General features: G+C 32.5%; 1 protein-coding gene across 4 annotated transcripts in view; it reads left to right on the top strand.

Annotated features, from left to right (window-relative positions):
• Positions 1 to 21,521, top strand: part of TUT7 (terminal uridylyl transferase 7) — an 85,709-nt gene that overhangs the window by 58,979 nt on the left and 5,209 nt on the right. For all 4 annotated transcript variants that reach the window (XM_074200933.1, XM_074200934.1, XM_074200935.1 and 1 more), the window contains 7 exons: positions 869 to 916; positions 1,002 to 1,093; positions 2,429 to 2,544; positions 7,292 to 7,614; positions 12,910 to 12,983; positions 14,094 to 14,157; positions 20,058 to 20,108. In XM_074200933.1, the coding sequence (XP_074057034.1) occupies positions 869 to 916; positions 1,002 to 1,093; positions 2,429 to 2,544; positions 7,292 to 7,614; positions 12,910 to 12,983; positions 14,094 to 14,157; positions 20,058 to 20,065 (725 nt within the window). In that variant the 3' untranslated portion in view covers positions 20,066 to 20,108. The remainder of the gene's footprint in view (positions 1 to 868; positions 917 to 1,001; positions 1,094 to 2,428; positions 2,545 to 7,291; positions 7,615 to 12,909; positions 12,984 to 14,093; positions 14,158 to 20,057; positions 20,109 to 21,521) is intronic.

The following is a 21,521-nucleotide window of genomic DNA, read 5'->3' as shown; positions in this document are numbered from 1 at the left end:
AGAGATGTTAAAAATAAAATGAGAATATTGTTCCCTTTCCACCCTTGATATAGTAATTGACATTTACAATAATAATCATGAATCAACAAAGGTTACTAAATAAGTTTGGTAGTATTCTGTCTAAAATTAGAGTAAATAGAATTTATAAAAGAGCTCTTCAAGCCCAAATTTAGGTATAGTACACTAATTTTATAAAACACAGGGTTTTTTGGTGGATTTTGAAACATGAATGAATTTTTCTATTCAGAAATTTTGATTTGTTTGATATAGTTTGCTTAAGACAAAGGTAAATGAATTGAGGATCCATAAAACCATGTTTTTCACAACATTGTACTCTCAAAATTAGGTACCAAAGTTGAACTAATAATAGTTTGCATTTTTGTAACACTTTAAATATTTTTGATATTTTTTATAACATAGCACAATAGATTTTGAATTCTCATATTCCTCTAAATTATCTTTCATTAACAGATCTGAAATGAAAAATAGGGTCTTCAAAACTAAAATTGGTTATACAGAGAGAGACATTTTTATGGGAGAGATTTTTTTTCTGAGGGAGAATAATGCATATTTGTTATTATGGTAAAAGTGAATCATTCCTATGCCTATTCTCAAATTATTTAAGTAGCAAATGAAAAGAAGAAAGGGGAAATTGCTTTTCTTGTAAATTGCGTAGATATATTCTACTTCTTCCTCCCCTCTCTGTATTTGCTTAACTATTTTTGCTTTTAGATTATAAATTCTGATAGTGAAAATAGCTTTGTTTAATAAAGTAAAATAGTTCTAATCTTTACAATATATCCCTTTTAATTATGTGATGAATAATTGTACTATTTGAAGTAACTTATCCAAAATTTTCTTCACTTAGATCCCTTTGACTTGAATCATAATCTTGGTGCTGGATTATCAAGAAAAAGTAAGTTGCTTTCTTTGAAAATATATTAAATTCTTTTCTTCTTTTACTATATCTAATCTATTTGTTTCCTATTTCTTCTACTTAGTGACAAATTTTATAATGAAGGCTTTTATCAATGGTAGAAGAGTGTTTGGTATCCCAGTAAAAGGATTCCCTAAAGAATATCCTTCAAAAATGGCAAGTATCGGTTTTGGAAATAAAGAAAATATTAATAAAAGTTTTTCAAAAGTATGTTTTAAATTCTTATTAATTGTAATGATTAAATATTCTGAAAGCCTAATTTTATATTTAAAGTTTAGAATAGAAATTTATTCCCAAATGAATTTTATATTTGTGCCATTTGTGATTAATGGGAGGATAAACTATAATTATTGCTTGTTCTCAGGAGTCAGAATTTTAGTGTGTGTATTAATAGTTACTAATATCTTAGTCTGTTGGTCATTAGTTGTGTATCACCTTTACCAGATTGGGTAGTCATTGGGCACAATGCTATACCTTCAACTCTTTCATATTCAGTTTAGCCATATCCATTATGTCCATTTTTTTAATAGGGGAAACAATACTTGAAGATGAGTAGAGATCTATTTATGAACGTGAATGACCAGTAAAGTTTCATTTCACACATTGTCATGATAGACTTAAGCCCCTTAATACTATTCTGGTTGTTGCCACTGTCACTTGTTAGAGCAAATGATCTGAACTGTAAGCAAGCAGCTAATGGAGATTTAGAGCTCTGATCATTAAAAAGGTGCTAAACATTAATGCTGTCTTCTAGTAATAGCTTTTGTGGTTAGAGAAAATAAAAACATAATGTTCTCCTTATGCAGTCTTAAATTTATTTTTTATTATGTTCTAACACTGTATCTTCCTATACAATATGGAATACAGAGAGGATTATACATGAAACCATGAATCTCTTCCATATCACTTAAGCATTTTTTTATGCTTAAAATATTTTTTTTATTTTAATGTTCCTAGGACTTTTCAGGGGTTTCCATCAAGTACATAAGCAATTCCGACCTCAGATACTTATTAGTTATGTCATTCCAAGCAAATCACTTCTTTGTTTGTCTCAGTTCCCTTAACTGTAAAATAATAATAATAATAATAACAGCAAGACCTTCCAGGATTATTGTAAGGATCAAATAAGATAATATATCTGTAAAGAAATTCACACAATGCCCGGAACATAGTAGGCACTCTATAAATGCTCATTCCCTTCCCTTCCTACCTCAGACTATTCTTATATTTAAATATTTTTATTGACTTTTAATTATTCTTTCTATATTTATCACACTCTTCCTCAGTATACTCTAAAGTCATTTAGAACAAAGACTGTTTTCTTTGTATTGTATTTTCATCCCTGGTGCTTAGTTAGCATAGTACCTAAAATAAAATTAGATATGTAATAAGTGCTTCTTGCTACTGAAAATAGAAATTAATGCTTCTGAGTAATACTTGAGTTTCTAAATTGACCTCAATCCAGAATCTCACTGAGTTATATTCTTCTAGGAATATTTTTTTGATCCAGAAGTATTAACAGAAGGAGAATTGGCACCAAATGATAGATGTTGCAGAATTTGTGGCAAAATTGGACATTTTATGAAAGATTGTCCCATGCGGAGAAAGTAAGTCATTGCTTTAAAAAGATTATTGGTTTTTGTAGTTTTCCTTTTATTCAGTTTTATAAATGAGCTTAAGATCCAAGATGAGACATTCAGACTATCACTTGTTATTGTTCAGTCATTTCCAACTCTGAGACCTCATTTGAGTTTTATTGTCAAAGATACTGGAGTGCTTTGCCATTTCCTTCTTCAGCTCCAATGAGAAAATGGAAGTAAACAGGGTTGTAACATGCTCAAGGTCTAGTAAATGTATAAGACAAGAATTGAACTCAGGTCTTCCTAACTCCAGGCTTGGCAATCTATCACTGTGCCACTTAGCTGTCCATCAACAGCCATATTAAAAAATGCTCAAAGTCAACTTATAATTAAAGCGATTTGAGGCACTTCTAAGGTTCCAGCTCCCACTTATCAGATTAGCAAAGATGACCAAAAAAGGTAAAATGATAGGTGTTAGGGGGGCTTCTAGAAAATGATCATATTAATGTACTGTTGGTGTGCTGTGCTGTGAATTGATCCAGGCATTTGGAAAAGCAATATGGAAATATTCCCTAAAATTCACTAAACTGTTGCTACTCTTTGACCCATTGATACCATTTACTACTCCAAAGAGATAAAAGAAAGTAAAAAAGGACCCTTATGTTCAAATATAGATGTATAGTTCACCACCACAAAAAAGAGCTTCCACACACACACACACACACACACACACACGATTGAACAAATTAGCTAAGTCCTTGAGAAGAATAATGTCTTAGTATTATTATGTGTATGTTTTTGTGTGTGTGCATGCACATACAAATATAGTCATAAAAGCTCTTTATGTGGCAGCAAAGAACTGTAAGACTATGTCCATCAACTAGAGTATGGATGAACAAATTGTGTATATAAATATAATAGAATACTATTTCCCTGAATGAAATTAAAAGGATAAGGAAACTCTTCTGTGAACTAATGCAGAATAAAATAAGCAGAACCAGAAGAACAATTTATGCAATAAAGTACACTATTGAAAGAAAAACAATCCTGAAAGATGTACATCCTCTGATCAGTGTAATGACCATTCACAATTTCAGAGAACTGAGGGTGAAGTATGCTTCTCACCACCTAATAGGGAAAGATTTGAAAATATAAAATGACTAGTGTGGAAATTTGTTTTGATTGTTTTTACATGGTGGGGGGAGAAGGGGGGAGGGTAGAACATGCTCATTAATCAAAAAAAAATTTATAAAGAGAATTAGGAAAAACCCTAATTGTATAAATTATGTCAGCATATAGGGGAAAGTAAGCTAAACTAAAAGTTATATTCTTAAGTTAAAACAACAGATCAATTATAGCACCTTGAAAATATTCAGGTGAAAGAAGTCCAGGATACCTAATTTTGCCCCCCCTCACCTGCAACTTTCCCCATCAGAGATTATAATCCTGTTCTATCAGGAGATAGAAAGAAAAGAAGAAAAACAACTCATTTGCCCCCATTTGTAATCACTTTTTTCTATTATAATGTATTCTTTACGTAGGAAGAATGAGTTTGTTTTACATGTTTCTTTTTTGTAGTCTGAAAAGTCTGTACTATTCATAATAATTGACATTCTTTAACACTTTAAGATTTACAAGAAAAAACTTCTAAAAACATCTTTTCTTTTAATCCTTACTGTAACATTATGAGGTAGCTATTGCCTGTATTCTTGTCTCAGTTTTACAGCAGGAGAGAGTAAAAGTGGTTCAGTAATTTGTCCATGATCACCCAACCAGTAAATGTTGGAAGTGAGATGTGAACACATTTCTGACTCCCAAGTATTGAATTTTTTCCAAGAAGCACTATTGCCTTTGTCATACCCTGCAAAATAGGGGTTGTGGAATTAATCAGTTATAGATATATCTATTTTAAAGTTTAAATATAGCTGTAATTAAAATTAAAAATAAAACATTTTGGTCTCAGGTCATTTTACACCCTTAAAGAATTATTAAGGATCTCAAGGTTTTGTTTATGAAATAATGTTATTTATAAATAATGCCCTAATTTTATGAAATAGATTTTCATTGACTTTTTAAAGTTCATTTGATCAATTATCTGTGCCAAAATATGCCACGGCTTTTTCACACTTTTTTTTTTTTGCAAGGCAAATGGGGTTAAGTGGCTTGCCCAAGGCCACACGACTAGGTAATTATTAAGTGTCTGATACCAGATTTGAACCCAGTACTCCTGACTCCAGGGCTGGTGCTTTATCCACTGCACCACCTAGCCGCCCCTTCATACTTTTATATTAATTAAAGCCAAAATTTTCATGCTGAACTCTAGGATTCTGGTCAACATATTTGGAACAAGCACCTGGAATATATTCAACCTTTACTCAAATAATTCTGCAAATAATACTTTTGATTTTTCCACTAAAATAAAAGTCTCTTTCCATCTGTGGCTAAAGATACTTTACAATTCAGATTGTTCAGGACTGGCAAAGAACTTCTATAGTTTAAGAAAGGCTATCCTACCAAGAAGTTACTTACACAGTCTCAGTGGCTTCTATGAATTTTGAATACCATTGACACCCAACTTGGATTTAGTGAATCAAGGAATATTGCAACCAGATGCAGAACTCAATTTTAACTATTTGCAGTAACTTTTTCATTCAGGAACAGTTAAATTGTATTTGGATTAAGTTGTATTTTTGCAAAAACTTTTTTTAATATCCCTTTGTGCTTTTTTAAAAACTTACATTTTAAGAGGGATAAAGACTTTGCCTAAAAGCAGGAATGCCAGAATTGGCCATCAGCACTGAATGTCTCTGGATTCAGAAAACCAAGATTTCAAAGCCTATCTCTGTTGCTTACTGTCTGCATTTCTTTGATAAAATCACTTAATTTTTGTAAGCCACAATTTGCTCATCTATGAAATGAGATTAGATTAGATGGATTCCTTCCAGTTATAGATCATGATTCTTTGGTTTTTGGAGCCACACTGAATCTAAGCAACACAGGGACTTTAGAGTTATGTGGAAGATTTTGGCATATAATACTTAAAAGCACTAATATAATTGGCAACCTCAGTTTCTGTGTTCATATCAAGAAAAATAGCTTATTATTTGCTTTTTCTAATCATTGATATAGCCTAAATGATGTTAGCAGCAATTTATCAAGAAGTCATTTAGTAAGCAATATTAGCTATCTAAAACATAAAAGGAAACAAAAACCACACATACAAATTCAAAAGCAGAAAAGGTTTTTTTTTTTGTAAAGGTAGAAAAACCCTACATAATTTAATTGCTGTATATCAGGAATCATTCCTTAGATAAAGAGAAAGTTATCTTATATTCACTATATTCTGTTTGAAAGGCAGTGAAGTATAGTAGGTTGAATAGCAGTCTCACAACCTAACTTGGGTTTAAGTGCTTATTTTCCTACATACTGGCATTGTTGAAATGTCCTAGGCATTTCTTTTTAGACTATAATTTAAAAAACAGGGGAAGCTAGGTGGTGCAGTGGATAGAGCACCAGCCCTGGAGTCAGGAGTACCTTGAGTTCAAATCCAGCCTCAGACACTTGATAATTGCCTATATGTGGCCTTGGGCAAGCCACTTAACCCCATTGCCTTGCAAAAAATAAAAATAAATTACGAAACGGTTGCATTAGTAGACTAGATTACCTCATCAGGAATTACCTTCCTTAATCTCTCCCCCAAGTGTGTTTAAAAAGGCAGTGAAATGTATGTTTTCAAAAAATTTCCCTCAAAAATGATTCTAAAAAGTGTCCTGGTCCATAAGAGGCTTCAGAAACTGGAATGTAAATTCATGTTAGCTAAATTAATTCCTTGACTGTAGGACCTCTTAGTTCACCAAAGAGCAATAAAAAAATGTCATATGTCACTATACTTAGGCTTAAATTACTAGATTAGCTATGTAAGGATAGTTAAAAGAAGTATTATTCAATTAAATTTTTATTGGGTTGATTCTTGCCTATTGGATACTATATAGAAGAATTTGTTATTTATTGATCATCCTGTTGGGATTGAGAACAGTATTTTCTCCTTTCTGATAGAAATTTTTCCTTCTTTTACCCATTTATTTAATTCTATTTCTTCTGCAAAGCTAACCAAAATACTGGGGTCAATATTGAGGCCAGTGTCAGATAAGCAGATTAGAGTCTGTCTTTTCTTCCTTGAAACACAACAAAATGCCCCCCGTAGCTAATCATTTGTGAACCTAATGTGATTGTGTAAGGAGCAGCTTACTATGCAGTAGATAGAGCAGTGGACCTGTAGTCAGGATACCTTGAGTTTAAATCTAGCCTCAGACATTAACTGTATGACCCTGAGTAAGTCAATTAACCTTCGACTGCTTCAGTTTCTTCAACTGTAAAATGGCTACAGTAATACAGTAATAATATGTACCTCCCAGAGTTAAGATCAAATAAGATAATATTTGAAAAGCAATTATTAGCACAATGTCTGGCACGTATCACCCTGGGTAATTCACATGAACTCTTTGTAGCTGTCAGGTTTCTCATCAATCCTCTTAGAATTGTGGTTGATCATTACATTGATAAGTGTTCTTCAAGTCTTTCAAAGTTGTTTTTCTTTTCAGTGTTGTAGTTTTAAAGATGTTCTCATAGTTCTGTTCACTCTACCTCATTTATGTAAATCACCTCTAGTAGTTACTCTGAATCTATCCTTTTCTCCAAAAAACTTTTGGTTTTTTAAGTTTAATGCCAGGATTTTTCATTCTACAATTTATGTTGTTATAACATTTTTATACAGAGTGAGGCGCCGGCATGATCATGAAGATATTAAAAACCAAAGATACCCTGAAAACAATGAAAAAAGAAACAAAGAAGACAAAGAAATTCAAAACAAGAACACAGAAAGAGAGATGTTGGTAAAAGAGGGAAAGTTGCCATGTACACCTCAGAAAATCAAACAAGGACGAGGGGTACTGGAAATGGGAAGAGACAGAGTTTCCAGGCAATCATTAGAAAAATGGAAGCGACAAGATGACAAAGACTTAAGAGAAAAACGTTGTTTTATTTGTGGAAGAGAAGGACATATTAAAAAAGATTGCCCACAGTATAAAGGAGCTACAGGTATGGTAATACAACAACTTAATATTTGTAGGATACATTTTGGAAATGTTCATTTTAAGAATTCTACAGTATATTTGCTTGTCCAAGTAGACAGACATCATTTGTTGTAGAAAAAAGAATTGATCCTTTTCCCTACCAAGGCTAACCCTTTATCCCATCCAGTCTTCACTAGAAGAAGGCTTCCACCATCATCACATAAGTGTCAGTCATTTATTCTTTGCTACCAACAAACATACCTGTTCCTCCCCTTACTGCAAAAACTCTGATTTGGTCCTCCATTTCCTGAAGGTAACTATAATTCTTCTAGACAAAGCTATCTTCTCTCTTTACTTGCTTTTCAATCCAGCATGACTTCTCATCTCTCCAAAGTTATTAGTGATTTCTTAATTGCCAAGTCTGATGATTTTTTCTCAATTATCATCTTTCAACAACCATGTATTATGTGCCTATTATATGCCAAGCATCATGTACACACTAGAATACAATAAACTCAAAATTAAGGGGCAGCTAGGCAATGCAGTGGATAGAACACCAGCCCTGGAGTTGGGAGAGCCTGAATTCAAATTTGGCCTCAGATACTTAATAATTACCTGGCTGTGTAACCTTAAGCAAGTCACTTAACCCCATTGCCTTATGATAACCAAAAAAGAAAACCCAAAACTCCTGCCCTTAGTGAACTCATATTCTAATGAGGAAGGCATCATTCAAACACTCAAACAAGGAGAAAAGGAAGACATGGAGGACACCCAGTAGAAATGACAATCAGGAGATTGAATTATCTTGTGGGAGGAACAGCAGGGAGATCAGTGTCACTAAGTCACAGAATACTGGAGAGTTGTTAAGAATCTAAAGATAAAGGATTTTCTATTTGATCCTGAAGGTCATAAGGAGCTACTGGGATTTATTGACTGGGGACATAACATAGCCAGACCTGTGCTTTAGGAAAATCATTTCTAAAAGTGACGAGTTGAGGATGGACTTGATTTGGGGAGAGACTGGGATATCTACCACAATGTTAAAAATGATCTGTATTAACCCCCCTCTCTTCCTGGATACACTGTCCTCTGGGTTTTATGTGTTCTCTGATTCTCCTATCTGTCTCATCACTTTATTTGTCTCCTTTGCTGGATCTTCATCTGTGTGCTACTTAATTAACTGTCACCCAGACTCTCCCTTGGGTCCTATCAGCTCCCATGAATTTAGTTATTTTTATGAAGATGATCCTCAGAACTCTATCTCACTTCACCCTCTAGTCTCACTTCTCAAGCTTTATTCCAGCATCTCTGATTGTAAATTGGCTAATTTGAAACATCTCAATTTCAACTTACCTAAAACAAAACTCATTATCTGTGCTGTTGAAGGCACCACCACTATTCTTTCAGTTGTATACAACCTTGGAGTCATCCTCATCTTCTAAAGTATGGGTCTGACCAGATGACTCTAGTGACTCCCTAGAACTTCCAACACAAAATATAAATTTCTCTGTTTGGCATTTAAGATGTTTTCTAACTTGGCACCAGCCTACTTTTTCAGACTCACTATTCATTATACCCCTTCATGCTTTCTGTGGGCCAATCAAACTGGACTCACTGCTTCACTATCTACAATTCCACATCCCTGGAACGCATTCCATCTTCATCTTTCCATTGAGTTTCCTTCAGAACTCAACTTACATGCCACTTTCTACATGAGGTCTTTCATTTTTGACTTTTCATTGTAGCATAAGGCATAGTCAGCAATAAATGTTGATTGAATGAAGAAATTAAATAGTCATGGTTTAAAAAGTCAAATTAATCTTCACTAATTATGATTGTTGAAGATCTCTTAGGTTTTTGGAGGGGAAATGGTAGGAAGGTCAGTTTAATGCCATGGATAACTGTTTGCCTAGTCATTCTCTCACACATAAAAATATAGTTTTGTTGGCCAGTGTTGGTATTAGAGAAGCCTTACTTGGTTTACTCAGAATCCATCCTCAGCAATTATTGTTGATGATAATTAAGTAACCAAAATTCATTCACAACTGGCTTATTTAAAGTGAGCTAATCACTTCCATTAAAGGTCAGATTTCTATTTTTTTTTTAGTTTTACCAAAAATGTAAAGGAATTTGGTAAACTTAGAAGGAGGAAACTAAGCCATCTCTCTTGAAAAGTATTCTTTTTATTTCTGAATAAAGATTCTAGACTGAAGACCACCCATTGGCTGTTATAATTCTTTTTTAAGAAATTACAGAAAAAACTTGTTAGTACTAAGAATTTTTCTATTACTATAAAAATAATCACTATAAAAAATGTTTAAAACCACCACTGAAGTAATCATTAAATAAAAATGAAACTAACTATGATATTCTTAGCTCTATCCTGACCATTTTGTTCAAAGAGATAAATTCTGGTCTGTTTTGTAATGCCAGTAAGAAAAAAGAACCACATAAGTAGATTCTGGGGAAAGATAATTCAATATTTTTGTTCTCCATTACACCTTTTAGTACATTTCTTTAGGAAAAAAATGCCCTTTATGGAAAAGCCCCAAGAAAATAGAGGAGGGGAAGAGGTAGGTGTTATCCTTCTTCTTGATGGGATTTTCACACAGATGAAAAATTTTTTTTCACTGATAGGAAAATTTTGATTTAAATTTTCTGTAGGCATTTAGCACAGTGCCTGGCATATGGTCAGTGCTTTATAAATGTTCCTTGTAGGCTACCTGAGCCACATAAATATGAAGTAGAACTCATGGCCACAGTCCTCCTTTTAAAATGTTGCAAAACAAAATTGTTCCAGAAATTTAATTTTCATTTCTCTAATTATATAGAGCATTTTTTTTCACATAACTATTGATAGCTTGGATTTCTTCTTCTGAAATCAGCCCTTTGATTTGGGAAATGGTTTTTATTCTCATCAATTTAACTTGGTTCCTTAAAAATTTTTTTTACCAATTTCTTGCTTCTCTCTAGTTTTCTATGTAAAAAGGAAGATAGAGTATAAAATATTTTGGAAAAAATTATTATCATACTGAGATAATTATAAACATTACATCATTTGATATTATAGTTTGATGTTATACTCAGTCCTAATGAAACTAAGACTCCCAATACAAAGTAACTTATGCTAAGTGGTCAAAATGCATATAGAAGCATAGATACAAAACAACATCAATATTTTTTCATTGTTAACTCCATGTCAGGTAGATAAACTTGCAGCTTTTTGATTGGCTGCACTCTTGACTGGCTGCAGGGGCCTTTTGCAAATAAGAACCTCCCACCAGTTTTATTGGAGCTTTACCTAAGTCTGATTTTTTTTTTAAATTTTCTTTTTTCCAATAACATGTATAGACAAATTTTAACATTCATTTTTTTTAAAAATGTTAAGTTCTGAATTTTCTCCATCCTCCTGTTGAAAAGGGACACTCCTCTCCCCCAAACTTTTTCACCACAACTAGTTCTGATTTAGGAATACACCCTCTATATCTACCACCAATCACCTTTTCTCACCAATCCCATTCTTAAGAGTATATAAACTTGGGGTGACTAAGTGGCACAGTGAATAGAGTGGATAGTCAGGAGGACCTGAGTTCAAATCCAGCCTCAGACACTTAATTACCTAGCTGTGTGACCTTGGGCAAGTCACTTAACTAACCCCATTGCCTTGTCTAAAAAAAAAGGAAGTAAATAAACTTTCCACTGAACACTAACTTTGAGTGTGTTTCATCCTCAGATGGCTCATTCACCCTCAGGTTGGGTGAAATTCTTGCAGGAGATTACAAACCCATTTGTTTATATTGTGTGTATATTCTTTGTTTTGCCTGCTTACTGCATCATATCATAATAGTAAAAGCTCATTATTATTTCATTGTTCTGAATACCAGAAATAGAAATTTTCAAACTGAGGTATTTGCTAAATAACTTGATCCATGAGGCCAAATAACAAATTATGACCAGTGACAAGTTTGAAAATGATTTTACAGAGTCAGTGGGAGAGAAAATAGAAAGAGGAAAGGATATACAACTTTTACTAGGAATTTGGCTATCAAAGAAGAGAGCTGTAGGAAAAATAGATTGAGAATGGGATATTCATCATGTAAAGAATAGGATGATTTTTTTGTTTTTAATAATTTTTATTTTTAAGTGATGATGGAGCTGGGAGCATGTTTATAGGCATGGAAAAGAAGGAAAGGAGTCAGTAAATAAGGGAAGAATTAAAAGTTTTAAGAGAGGGTCAGCTAGGTGGCACAGTGAATAGAGCACTGGCCCTGGAGTCAAGAGGAAAGTTTTAAGAGAAGTTGAGTGTTTTCTGTAGGTATTTTATTTTTAGAAATTCAAAAACTGTTTTAGTACAAACAGTTTTTACAATGATAATATCCATTTTAAACAAATTTTTTAAAAATTGAAGAAAACAAAAGACTGGTTCTTTTGTTTTGCAAAACAAATAGTTGCTCACCAGTGTTGACAATTTTACTTTTTTGAATTTTCTTGGAATATATGGGAACAAGCAATTTCAAAACATGTTTTTTACTAGATTAGAAATGGAAAAGAATATCTTTCTTCCATTTGATGCTTTATCAATCTCATCCTTATTGGCTAAGGGCATTCACTATCTAGAAGCTCAGATTATAATATTTGCTTTTAAGAACAAAATCTATTATCTTCTTGTTATGTATACCTCTCGGCTTCCGGCTTATTCTTTTTCTACAATTTTTTTTTCCATTAATCCTCTGTCCCATTTTATAGAGGTCTTCTGAGTGGCTTCATGAATGCCAGTGGAAAACATACATAGACCATGTGAAGTGACTAATTTTAAATTAAGCCAAATACTACCAATTACCAGTTAGACAATGTTGGGGAGAAGAGGGGAGGAGGAATTGAGGGGAGAGAGGGACAAAACTGAAAACTAATTATAATGACCAAGTCAGAGAAGAGCTGAGACATATACTTCCATCACTTTCTTGCAGAGGTGAGGAATTATGGGTAGTATTACATGTAGTAGGAGATATGGTTGGCTAGTGATTGGTTTTGCTGAGCCACATATTTTTTTCTGAAGTCTTTGTTACCCAGTATGGCTTACTGAGTGAAGGAGGCGAAAGGATTTATTCAGAAATTAATGTGATGAAGTAACAAAATTCATCAATAAAACACTTTCATTTTAATTAGCTTTTCACAAGGTGATATTCTCTTCATAAATATCACTTAAGCATACAAGGCAAAAGATAACTTTGCTTTGACAGAAAATTTTGTGCAAAATTTTTAACACAGAGATGTTGCTTTTTATTTAAAGTAGAATCATTAAATACTCTTTATTTTAAAGGTGTGTCTAAATTGGATGGTCTTTTTGGGTCTCCTTCCCCAGGCCCCTTGAAACAAACGGGCAAACTCAATCAGGTAAGCCTAGGTCAAAATTCACAAGAAGTCACTGTATCCTCTTAGTACTTATCTAGAGCTTTGTACTTCAATGAAACAAGGACACACAATTATATTTCTTTGTGTGTATTTTGAAATAAAGCAGATCACAATCCCTTTAAAACTCAGAAGATGATCCAAGAATTACTGTAGCCAGAAAAGTTGGTCCAACAGTAAACAGCCTTTTCCTCTGGTGCATACTAAACACTTTTCTGCATAGTGTAGGGCATGGCAGGTCTTGTTCCTCTATTGTCCTGGCTTTCAATAACCAAACTTCCTTTCTAATCCATGATGAAAAAAAAAGAGGGTGGCATTAGTAGCCAATGACATGTTGCATTAATGCAGCAATTTTTAAATGTTTTCATCTCAAAATACTGTTACAAGCTTCAAAAATATTTTAAAAATAAAAATATACTATTAAAAATATTAAATAAATATTATATAAAAGTTAAAAAGTAAAAATAAAAGTCCCAAAGAACTTTTAATTATGTAACCTTTATTAATATTTACACATTAGAAATTAAAACTGATAAATCTTTCAAATATTTTTTGATTCCTTTTAAAATAATAATAAACTCATTAAACATTAACATAATACTTTTTCATCACAAAACTAATTTGTGAAAATTGCTTTACCATATTTTTACAAATTTAATGTCGAGCTTAATAAAACTAGATTCTCATATGTGTTTCTGTATTTAAATGTGATATAACAACATATTTCTATGTTGTTTTGCTTGAAATGTCTTCATAGAACTTTGAAAGTAGCTTTGACTTTGCAGATTCCCTAAAAAGGGTCTCAAGGACTCCTAGGAATCTAAAGAACACACTTTAAAATCACTACTTTAATGTGTGCTTTCATTTCACATATCAATATATTGTCATTCAAGTTTAAATTGTAGTTTATATTTCTTTATCTTCTCTGGCATTTGTGGCAGATGGGAAAGGGGAGGAAATTTAAGTGAAAATTAAAGAACTTTGACATTTATTTAAATCATCTAGATCAAACACTGTCTTATATAGCTTAATTTTGGTTCTTTCAATGAGCTTTCATTATGTATATTATCAATACACCTTGCTTGTTTTTTTTAGGCAATTCATTTACATGAAGAAAAAAAGAAACAAAAATCAAAAATATTTTTGAGTCCCCAGTCAGGTAAGTGGATTTCTATGATTCATTTCATTTTAAAATGTACTGACACACCATAATATTTTTTTTCCTTGAGTGAACTTTCTGGTCCCCCCCATTTTTTCCTATTCTACTATTTCTCCACTTTTTTCTCCTACTTCTAAAAGAATAATTATTGCCATCACAAACATATTGCCAGGACAATCATTTTAACCCAAATGAACAAGTAGTAGGTTCTCTTACTAATAAAAGAGACAGAGAGAGAAACAGTGGTTAACACTCAGTTTCCTTCTTATCTTTCTACTAAATCTCTTGAAAAGAGCTTCAAGGACATTAGGCCCTCCAAGCAGGGTACTCTCCAGCTCTTTGGGGAGAAGCCAGCTTGAGTTCAAACTGCTACCCTGGGAGTTTTTTTGACAAGAATCAAAGGTATTTAGACCTTTATTCAAATATTCATGTTGGATATCTATTATAAGCCCCATCTTGAAAAGAAATGAAGGAATTGTCACAGGATTGATGCCAATTAAGTTTTCCTTTTTTTTTTTTCCAGTAAGAGTAGATGTGACTCTCAGGGTTTGAGAAAAGACTAGCAGCAGGCCAGAAATCAGGTGCTTAGATCAACCTGCTTCCTCACTATCTTCATAAGATGAAAGGGAAGAGGAAAATTTTACAAGCAAATACAGCCTGTGGTCTTGGACTTTCTAATATCTGATTTAAATTGTACAGCCTAGCTTTTGAATTTCTTAAATCTTAAATGCACATTTTTAAAGAAATTCTTAAAATTTCTTTACTTCCTTGAAGCATTTTGACTTTGGTATTTATATTACAAGTGAATATTGGATACCTGAAAAGGTACTGAGATTTGCACATGTTAGTTTATCTGAAAACATCTAGGTATTTTAATGAACTCTGCATTCTGAAAATGAATCAAGAGTGTGCAATATAGGGGTGGCTAGGTGGTGCAGTGGATAAAACACCAGCCCTGGAGTCAGGAGTACCTGAGTTCAAATCCGGCCTCAGACACTTAATTACCTAGCTGTGTGGCCTTGGGCAAGCCACTTAACCCCATTGCCTTGCAAAAAAAAAACAACTTAAAAAAAAAGAGTGTGAAATATTTGTCAAAAAAAAACTAATGCATTCTTAGGCTACATTACTAAGAATGTCATGGTCTCCAAATCAAAAACTACTAATTCTGCTGTATCCCTGCCCTAGTTAGACCACATTTGACCACATTGGAGCACAGTGGTCAATTCTATACACCACATTTTAGGAAGTTGGCAAATGGCCAAAAGAAAGCAACCAAGATAATGAAGAGTCTCAAGCTCTTTTCTTTTTAAGATCAATTGAAGGAACTGAGAGTGTTAAGAGACTACTTAAGGTTAACATAATAAACATTTGTCATTTGAAAAGCTGGCTTTAGAAGAGGCCCTTTGGAAGATGGATTTTTTTTTAATTGACTTTAGAAGGTAGAACTAGGAGCAGTAAGTAAAAGTTAAGTGATTAGGTACTCCTGACTCCAGTGGGTACACTGTGCCACCTAGCTACTTCACTTTGGCTTTAACTAAATGGACTATGAGATCCTTTCCTGCTCTGATATTCTGTAAAGTAAAATCTCATTTTGACCTGTGTGACTGCCTGATCAGTGGAATATATTTGTTAAAAATACAAACAAGTTACTTCATAAATTATTTTACCTATGTACAATATAGAAGCCTTCAAGCAAAGTTACCTAATTAAAATTCTCTTTGTCAGAGTTTTAAGAGTGTTTATCTTGGGCCAAAATTAATATTAACAATTATTGTGCATGAAGCAATTTCTTCAATCATATACCAAGAGGAAAACTTTCCTAACTCTAATATTTAGATTGTAACAGTTATTTGGGGACTACTGTCACTTTGGGGCAAAAGTATCCATTGATAACCAGATCTAGCTGCCAGATAGAAGCAGATTGAATTGGATAAAAAGTAGAAGCTTTAAATTGGCATTTAAATCTTTTTGATCCTGGTAGTGATAATGTAAGAAACCTTGACTAATAAATACCACACCCCCTACATGGGTTTTTGTAAGCTTACAAGTGGTTATCATCTTTTATATTTTGGAATTCCCTGTTTTTTTGTTTTCATCAGTAAAAATATCCAAAAGAGAAAAGCATTTTAAATTATTAAACAGTGATTAATGCAAATAGAAGTGTAAAATTTAAACTATTTTGCATTTTAATTAGAATAATGTAAAAACTCTTCAAAGTTTACAGAATGCTTTCTTCACAATTCTCTATAGTAGACAGTCTGTCTTATTATCCACATTTTACTAAAGAAAAAAATTGAGTCTCTAAGAGTTTGCATAAATCAATTTTCATGCGGAAGTGAAGAATCTACATCAGTATCCAAGACCCATTCTTTGATCATTCTTTCTACTGCACCAGCATTCTCTTTGCAAGTTAAAAAAAAATGCTTGTCCTCTGCCACTTTCCAAATCCCACCTTATTTTCACTTCCTTTGGGTTTTTGAAAGTAATGGTTGTAGTCTGTATGTATGGCAGTTTTGTATTTCATATCTTTCTATATCCTTTTACATTTGTCATTTTTATGGTACATTAATGTCGTATAATATATATAGCCACCCTGCAGTCATCAACAACAGCTTTTCACTTCATAGTGAAATAAAGAAGTTTTAGATGATTGTGTAGAGCTCATGTTTTGTCATTTACTGTACGTTGCCAGGTTCTTACTCGAAGCACTTGCCCAATCTACTGATAGTAGTGTAATAAGAATACTTGTCCATCTCTATTTTAATCTTTTTTTCCAGTTAGGTTTGGTATATCTTAGAAGTTGTTCTTAAAGCAAGTTTTTATGTGGATATTAACAATTTAATAGAATCTCAGCATTGGAAAGAACCTTAGATTTAGTCCAATCCATAGCAAAACAATCCCTTCTTCAACAAACATAGTTGGAAATAACTGCTTCCCACATTCTCATTTATACCGTACAACACAAAAAAACTTCACCCAGTCTTATATTTTATAGCAGAAATACATCAGTCTTATAACACTCATAATCACAACCTCTCCTCATGTAAAAATATCACTACAGTCAGAAAATTAGCTGTCAGAAATAATAACTTGTATTTTAATTCCCATAAAGTGTCTCTTTGTGTCCTTCATTTCTCCAGTGGAAGAATTATTGTTAATTTTAATAGATATGTAGCAATATACATTGAATTTTTTTCTTTACACTTAATAAATATTGCTTTTGGGGAGGTGAAAGAGTCTTCTATTTTTTAAATTTTTATTAATGATTTTTTGACATCATCATTAGTTTTGCCCAGTATCTCTTCCCCTTCCAAGAGCCCCTCATTTAACAAATAATACTTTAAAGACAAAAATAAAAATCAAGGAAGGAATAAAATCAACAAAACTGATCTGTGCCTTAAAACTGTCTTCTTATATCTCTTCTTTGGAGTCATGCTCATTCTTTGTAATTTTATACATTTACTTTTGAACTTAGTGATTTTTTTCCATGATTTTGTCCATTTACATGGAAAGTTATAGTCATCATGTATATTATTTGTTCCACTCTTTTTCATACTGCATCATCTCTTACAACAAAATATATTCGTTGCATTCACATTCCACAATTTGTTTAGTCAATGCGGTTGATAGGCATTTTGTTTCCAATTCTTTGCAATTACAAAAAATAACTATACATTTTTTGGTATATAAGAGAATTTCTTATTTATGACCTTCTTGGGTGGAATCTCTAGGCTATAGACATTTTAGCTACTTAATTTGAATAATTACAAATTGTTTTCTCAAATGGTTGTACTGATTCATTCACAAGTTCACCACCATTGAACTATTACTGTCTTTGGATCATTTTACCAGTACAGGATATAAGGTAAAATCTCAGGTTCTTTTGATTTTTTTATTTCTCATTTTAGTGATTTGAATCATTCTTTCTTGTGAATACTAACAGTTTGTAATTCTTCTTTTGAGAATTTTGTTCATATCCTTTGACAGATAATGTATCATATATGTGTGTGTGTTTGTGTATAAAGTGAATGTAACAAGTCTATATCACAGAAATTTGTTAAAAGCTTTTCTCCCCTTCAGTCACTTCCCTTTTCCTAAGTGCATTAATTTTTGTTTATGCACAAGTTTTTCACTTTCATATGAGCAAAGTTATCTTTATCTTTGGGGATTTCCTCTATTCTGTATTTAGTTAAGACTACATCCCCTACCAATAGCTGTGAAGTACTTCTCTTCTAATTTGTAATATGATCTTTTAATATTAGTCATATCTTCATGTATTATGTAATATTGTTCAGATTGCATTCTAATTTCCCAGCAACTTTTATCAAATAGGGAGTTGTCTCCTAAATAATTTGCTTTTCAGTTTTATCAAATACTAGATTATAGGTTATTAAGTTCCATTGTTTCTCTTTTTTTTTTTTTAAACCCAATACCAGATGTTTTGAAGACTGGTACTTTATAACATAGATGAAAGTCATTTCCCTTCATACTTTACTCTTTTCATTTTTCAAATGATTTTAATTACTAGTTTATTTAGTTCTGTTAAAGTATATTACGTTTTGTTTGTTTGTTTGTTTTTTGGGTTTTTGCGATGCAAAGGGGGTTAAGTGGCTTGCCCAAGGCCACACAGCTAGGTGTAAGTGTTTGAGACTGGATTTGAACCCAGGTACTCCTGACTCCAGGGCCGGTGCTTTATCCACTACGCCACCTAGCCGCCCCTAAAGTATTTTACTTTGATCTCAATTATGTATGATGCTTGTTTTTGGTTTTAAATAGGTACATTGTATACTATTAAAACAAAGCACAGGGGCGGGGCGGCTAGGTGGCTCAGTGGATAAAGCACCGGCCCTGGAGTCAGGAGTACCTAAATTCAAATCCGATCTCAGACACTTAATAATTATTTAGCTGTGTGGCCTTGGGCAAGCCACTTAACCCCTTTGCCTTGTAAAAAAAAAAAACCCTAAAAAAAAGTACCTCTCTGCCTGTACTTTGTATGGTTTTTAGCACAAATATGTATTGTATATTTTCAAAGAATTTTTGTGTATCTGTTGAGATAATCATTTGGTTTTGAATTCTTTTTTTTCTTTTTAAGTATAATTTATTGCTGACAGAATTTTACTTATTTTTAAATTGATATTCATTAATGATTTTGGTTTATAGTTCTCTGTAATTTATCCCTTCCTGGTTTACAATTATTATTCTATTTATCTCATAAAAAGAATTGGGTAGGATTTCTCTTTTTTTTAATTTAAGGTGTTTTTGTTTTTGGGGGGTTTTTTGCGAGACAAATGGGGTTAAGTGGCTTGCCCAAGGCCACACACCTAGGTAATTATTAAGTGTCTGAGACTGGATTTGAACTCAGGTACTCCTGACTCCAGAGCCAGTGCTCTATCCACTGCGCCCCCTATTGGGTAGGCTTTCTAATTCAGTTTTTGAGAATGTTTATGTAATATTGGTACTAATTCTTCTTTAAAAGTTTGATAGAATTCTTTGAATCCATCAGGACTGGGTGTGTTTTCCTTTGATAGTTCCTTTGCAGCTAATTCAAAGTATATTTATGAAATTTAAGGCTCTATTTTGTTTTCTTATGGAATATTTTAGTTTTGAAAGTATTCCTTTTTTGTGTTCTCAATTTTTGCTAGCTTTTTACTAAATATAGAAGATTCTAATTTTTTATTCTAGTTCTGTTGTGATTTCCCTTTGCCTATTTGCTATTTTGTTTTTTTATTTTTATGCCTTTAAATATTAACCTTCTGGGTTTCCATTATCTCAATTTCTCCTTTAATTTTAATATCTTCTTTGGGGCTTATTTTAGGTGTTTTGTTGACTTTGTTTTTTTTAGAATGCATATCCAGGTCATTAATTCTTTCCTTTTCTATTCTGTTAATATATTTTTATAGGGATATGATTTTTCACCTGAGGACTACTTTAGCTGCATTCCAGAAATTTTGGTATGTTGTTTTTTTGTTACCATTTTCTTTTACATAGCTATTAAGTATTTAGATTTGGGTCTTTGGTTTGTATTCTCCCAACTGATTATTATTTTTATTGAGTTATGTTTTATAAAAGATATATTTAATATTTCTTCTTTTGCATTTACTTGAAATATCTTTGTACTATAACACATGTCCAGTTTTTAGAAAAATTATATTTGTGCTGAGAAATAATTAATATGTCATATTTAGAAAACATCATAAGTCTTTTAGCTCAAATGTCTTGAGCATTTTTCCTTTTACTTGTCATTTTATTAGATTTGTCCAAAACTAAGAGAGGGACATTAAAATGATTAACTTTTCCTTTTGCCGTTTAAATTCTTAGTTATTTGAAGCATATAAGTTTATTGCTAGTATTGGTGTGTTGTCCTTTGTTCCTTTCAGTATAATATAGTTTTCTTGTTTATATTTTGAATATTTGATTTTGCTTTATCTATAGCATGACTTGATTCAGGGGTTGCAAAATAAATTTTTTCCTGTCTCTTATTTCCATTCTGATTATGTCTTTGTTGTTTAGTTGTGTTTTTTATAATCAATCAATTGGGAGTTGAGGGGGGGGGTTAAAATACAATCTGCCCATCTTTTTCATTATAATAAACTGTTCATCTCTTCACATTTAAAATTATGAGACTTAAGCTTATATTTTCCTCCATTTGTCTCTAATATGGGAATTTTATTCCCTTCAGATTAGGCTTGTTTTCCATTCTCCTGTAAAGACAGCACTTTGTCTTAATCCACTTTAAGGCAACCCTATTCTCAACACCTCTCTTCTGCTCAAATACAAACATGCACATATACCTCCCTTTTCTTTTATCTTGTTATCACATTCTCTTTTTTTTTCTTTCAGTAATAAAATAAATTATTCCTTCTCACCCTTCTCCTTTCTTTAGTATACTTTGATAATTTAGTTTTTAAATTTCATTTTTCTTTATCTAAAAAAAAGTATTTCTGGTTTACTCTTCAGTGTTTATATTCCTTTTCTGTCTATTCTAAACTTTTATTCTTTCATTTATGGCCCTTATATTTCTTTAATTTCCATTATTGCTTTGTAGAGCTTCCTTTCCCTATACACTCTCTCATTCTGCATAATTCTGATAGGTAATAGAGAGTTTAGAACTGTCCACCATTGTATAATTTTCTTCTGTCCCTTATTGTGCAAATTCACAGCCATCCTTTGACCCTCTCCCTCTGATGATTGTTTTTCCCACTTACCATGAAATCTTTTTGGGTTCGTACCCTCTTGGTTAAGCACCAAATTTATGCAGTTAACACCTATTGTAAAGTCTCCCATCTCCATTTATAGAAAATCTCTCTTCCCCCATAAAGTATTCTTTGGTGGGCCTTCTCCTACCACTAAAACAATATTGCCCT

The sequence above is a fragment of the Macrotis lagotis genome, chromosome X (genome assembly GCF_037893015.1).
Source record: "Macrotis lagotis isolate mMagLag1 chromosome X, bilby.v1.9.chrom.fasta, whole genome shotgun sequence".
NCBI classification, from domain to species: Eukaryota; Metazoa; Chordata; class Mammalia; order Peramelemorphia; family Peramelidae; genus Macrotis; species Macrotis lagotis.
The sequence above is the reverse complement of the archived record's forward strand: the minus strand, read 5'-3'. Positions and strand labels throughout refer to the sequence as shown.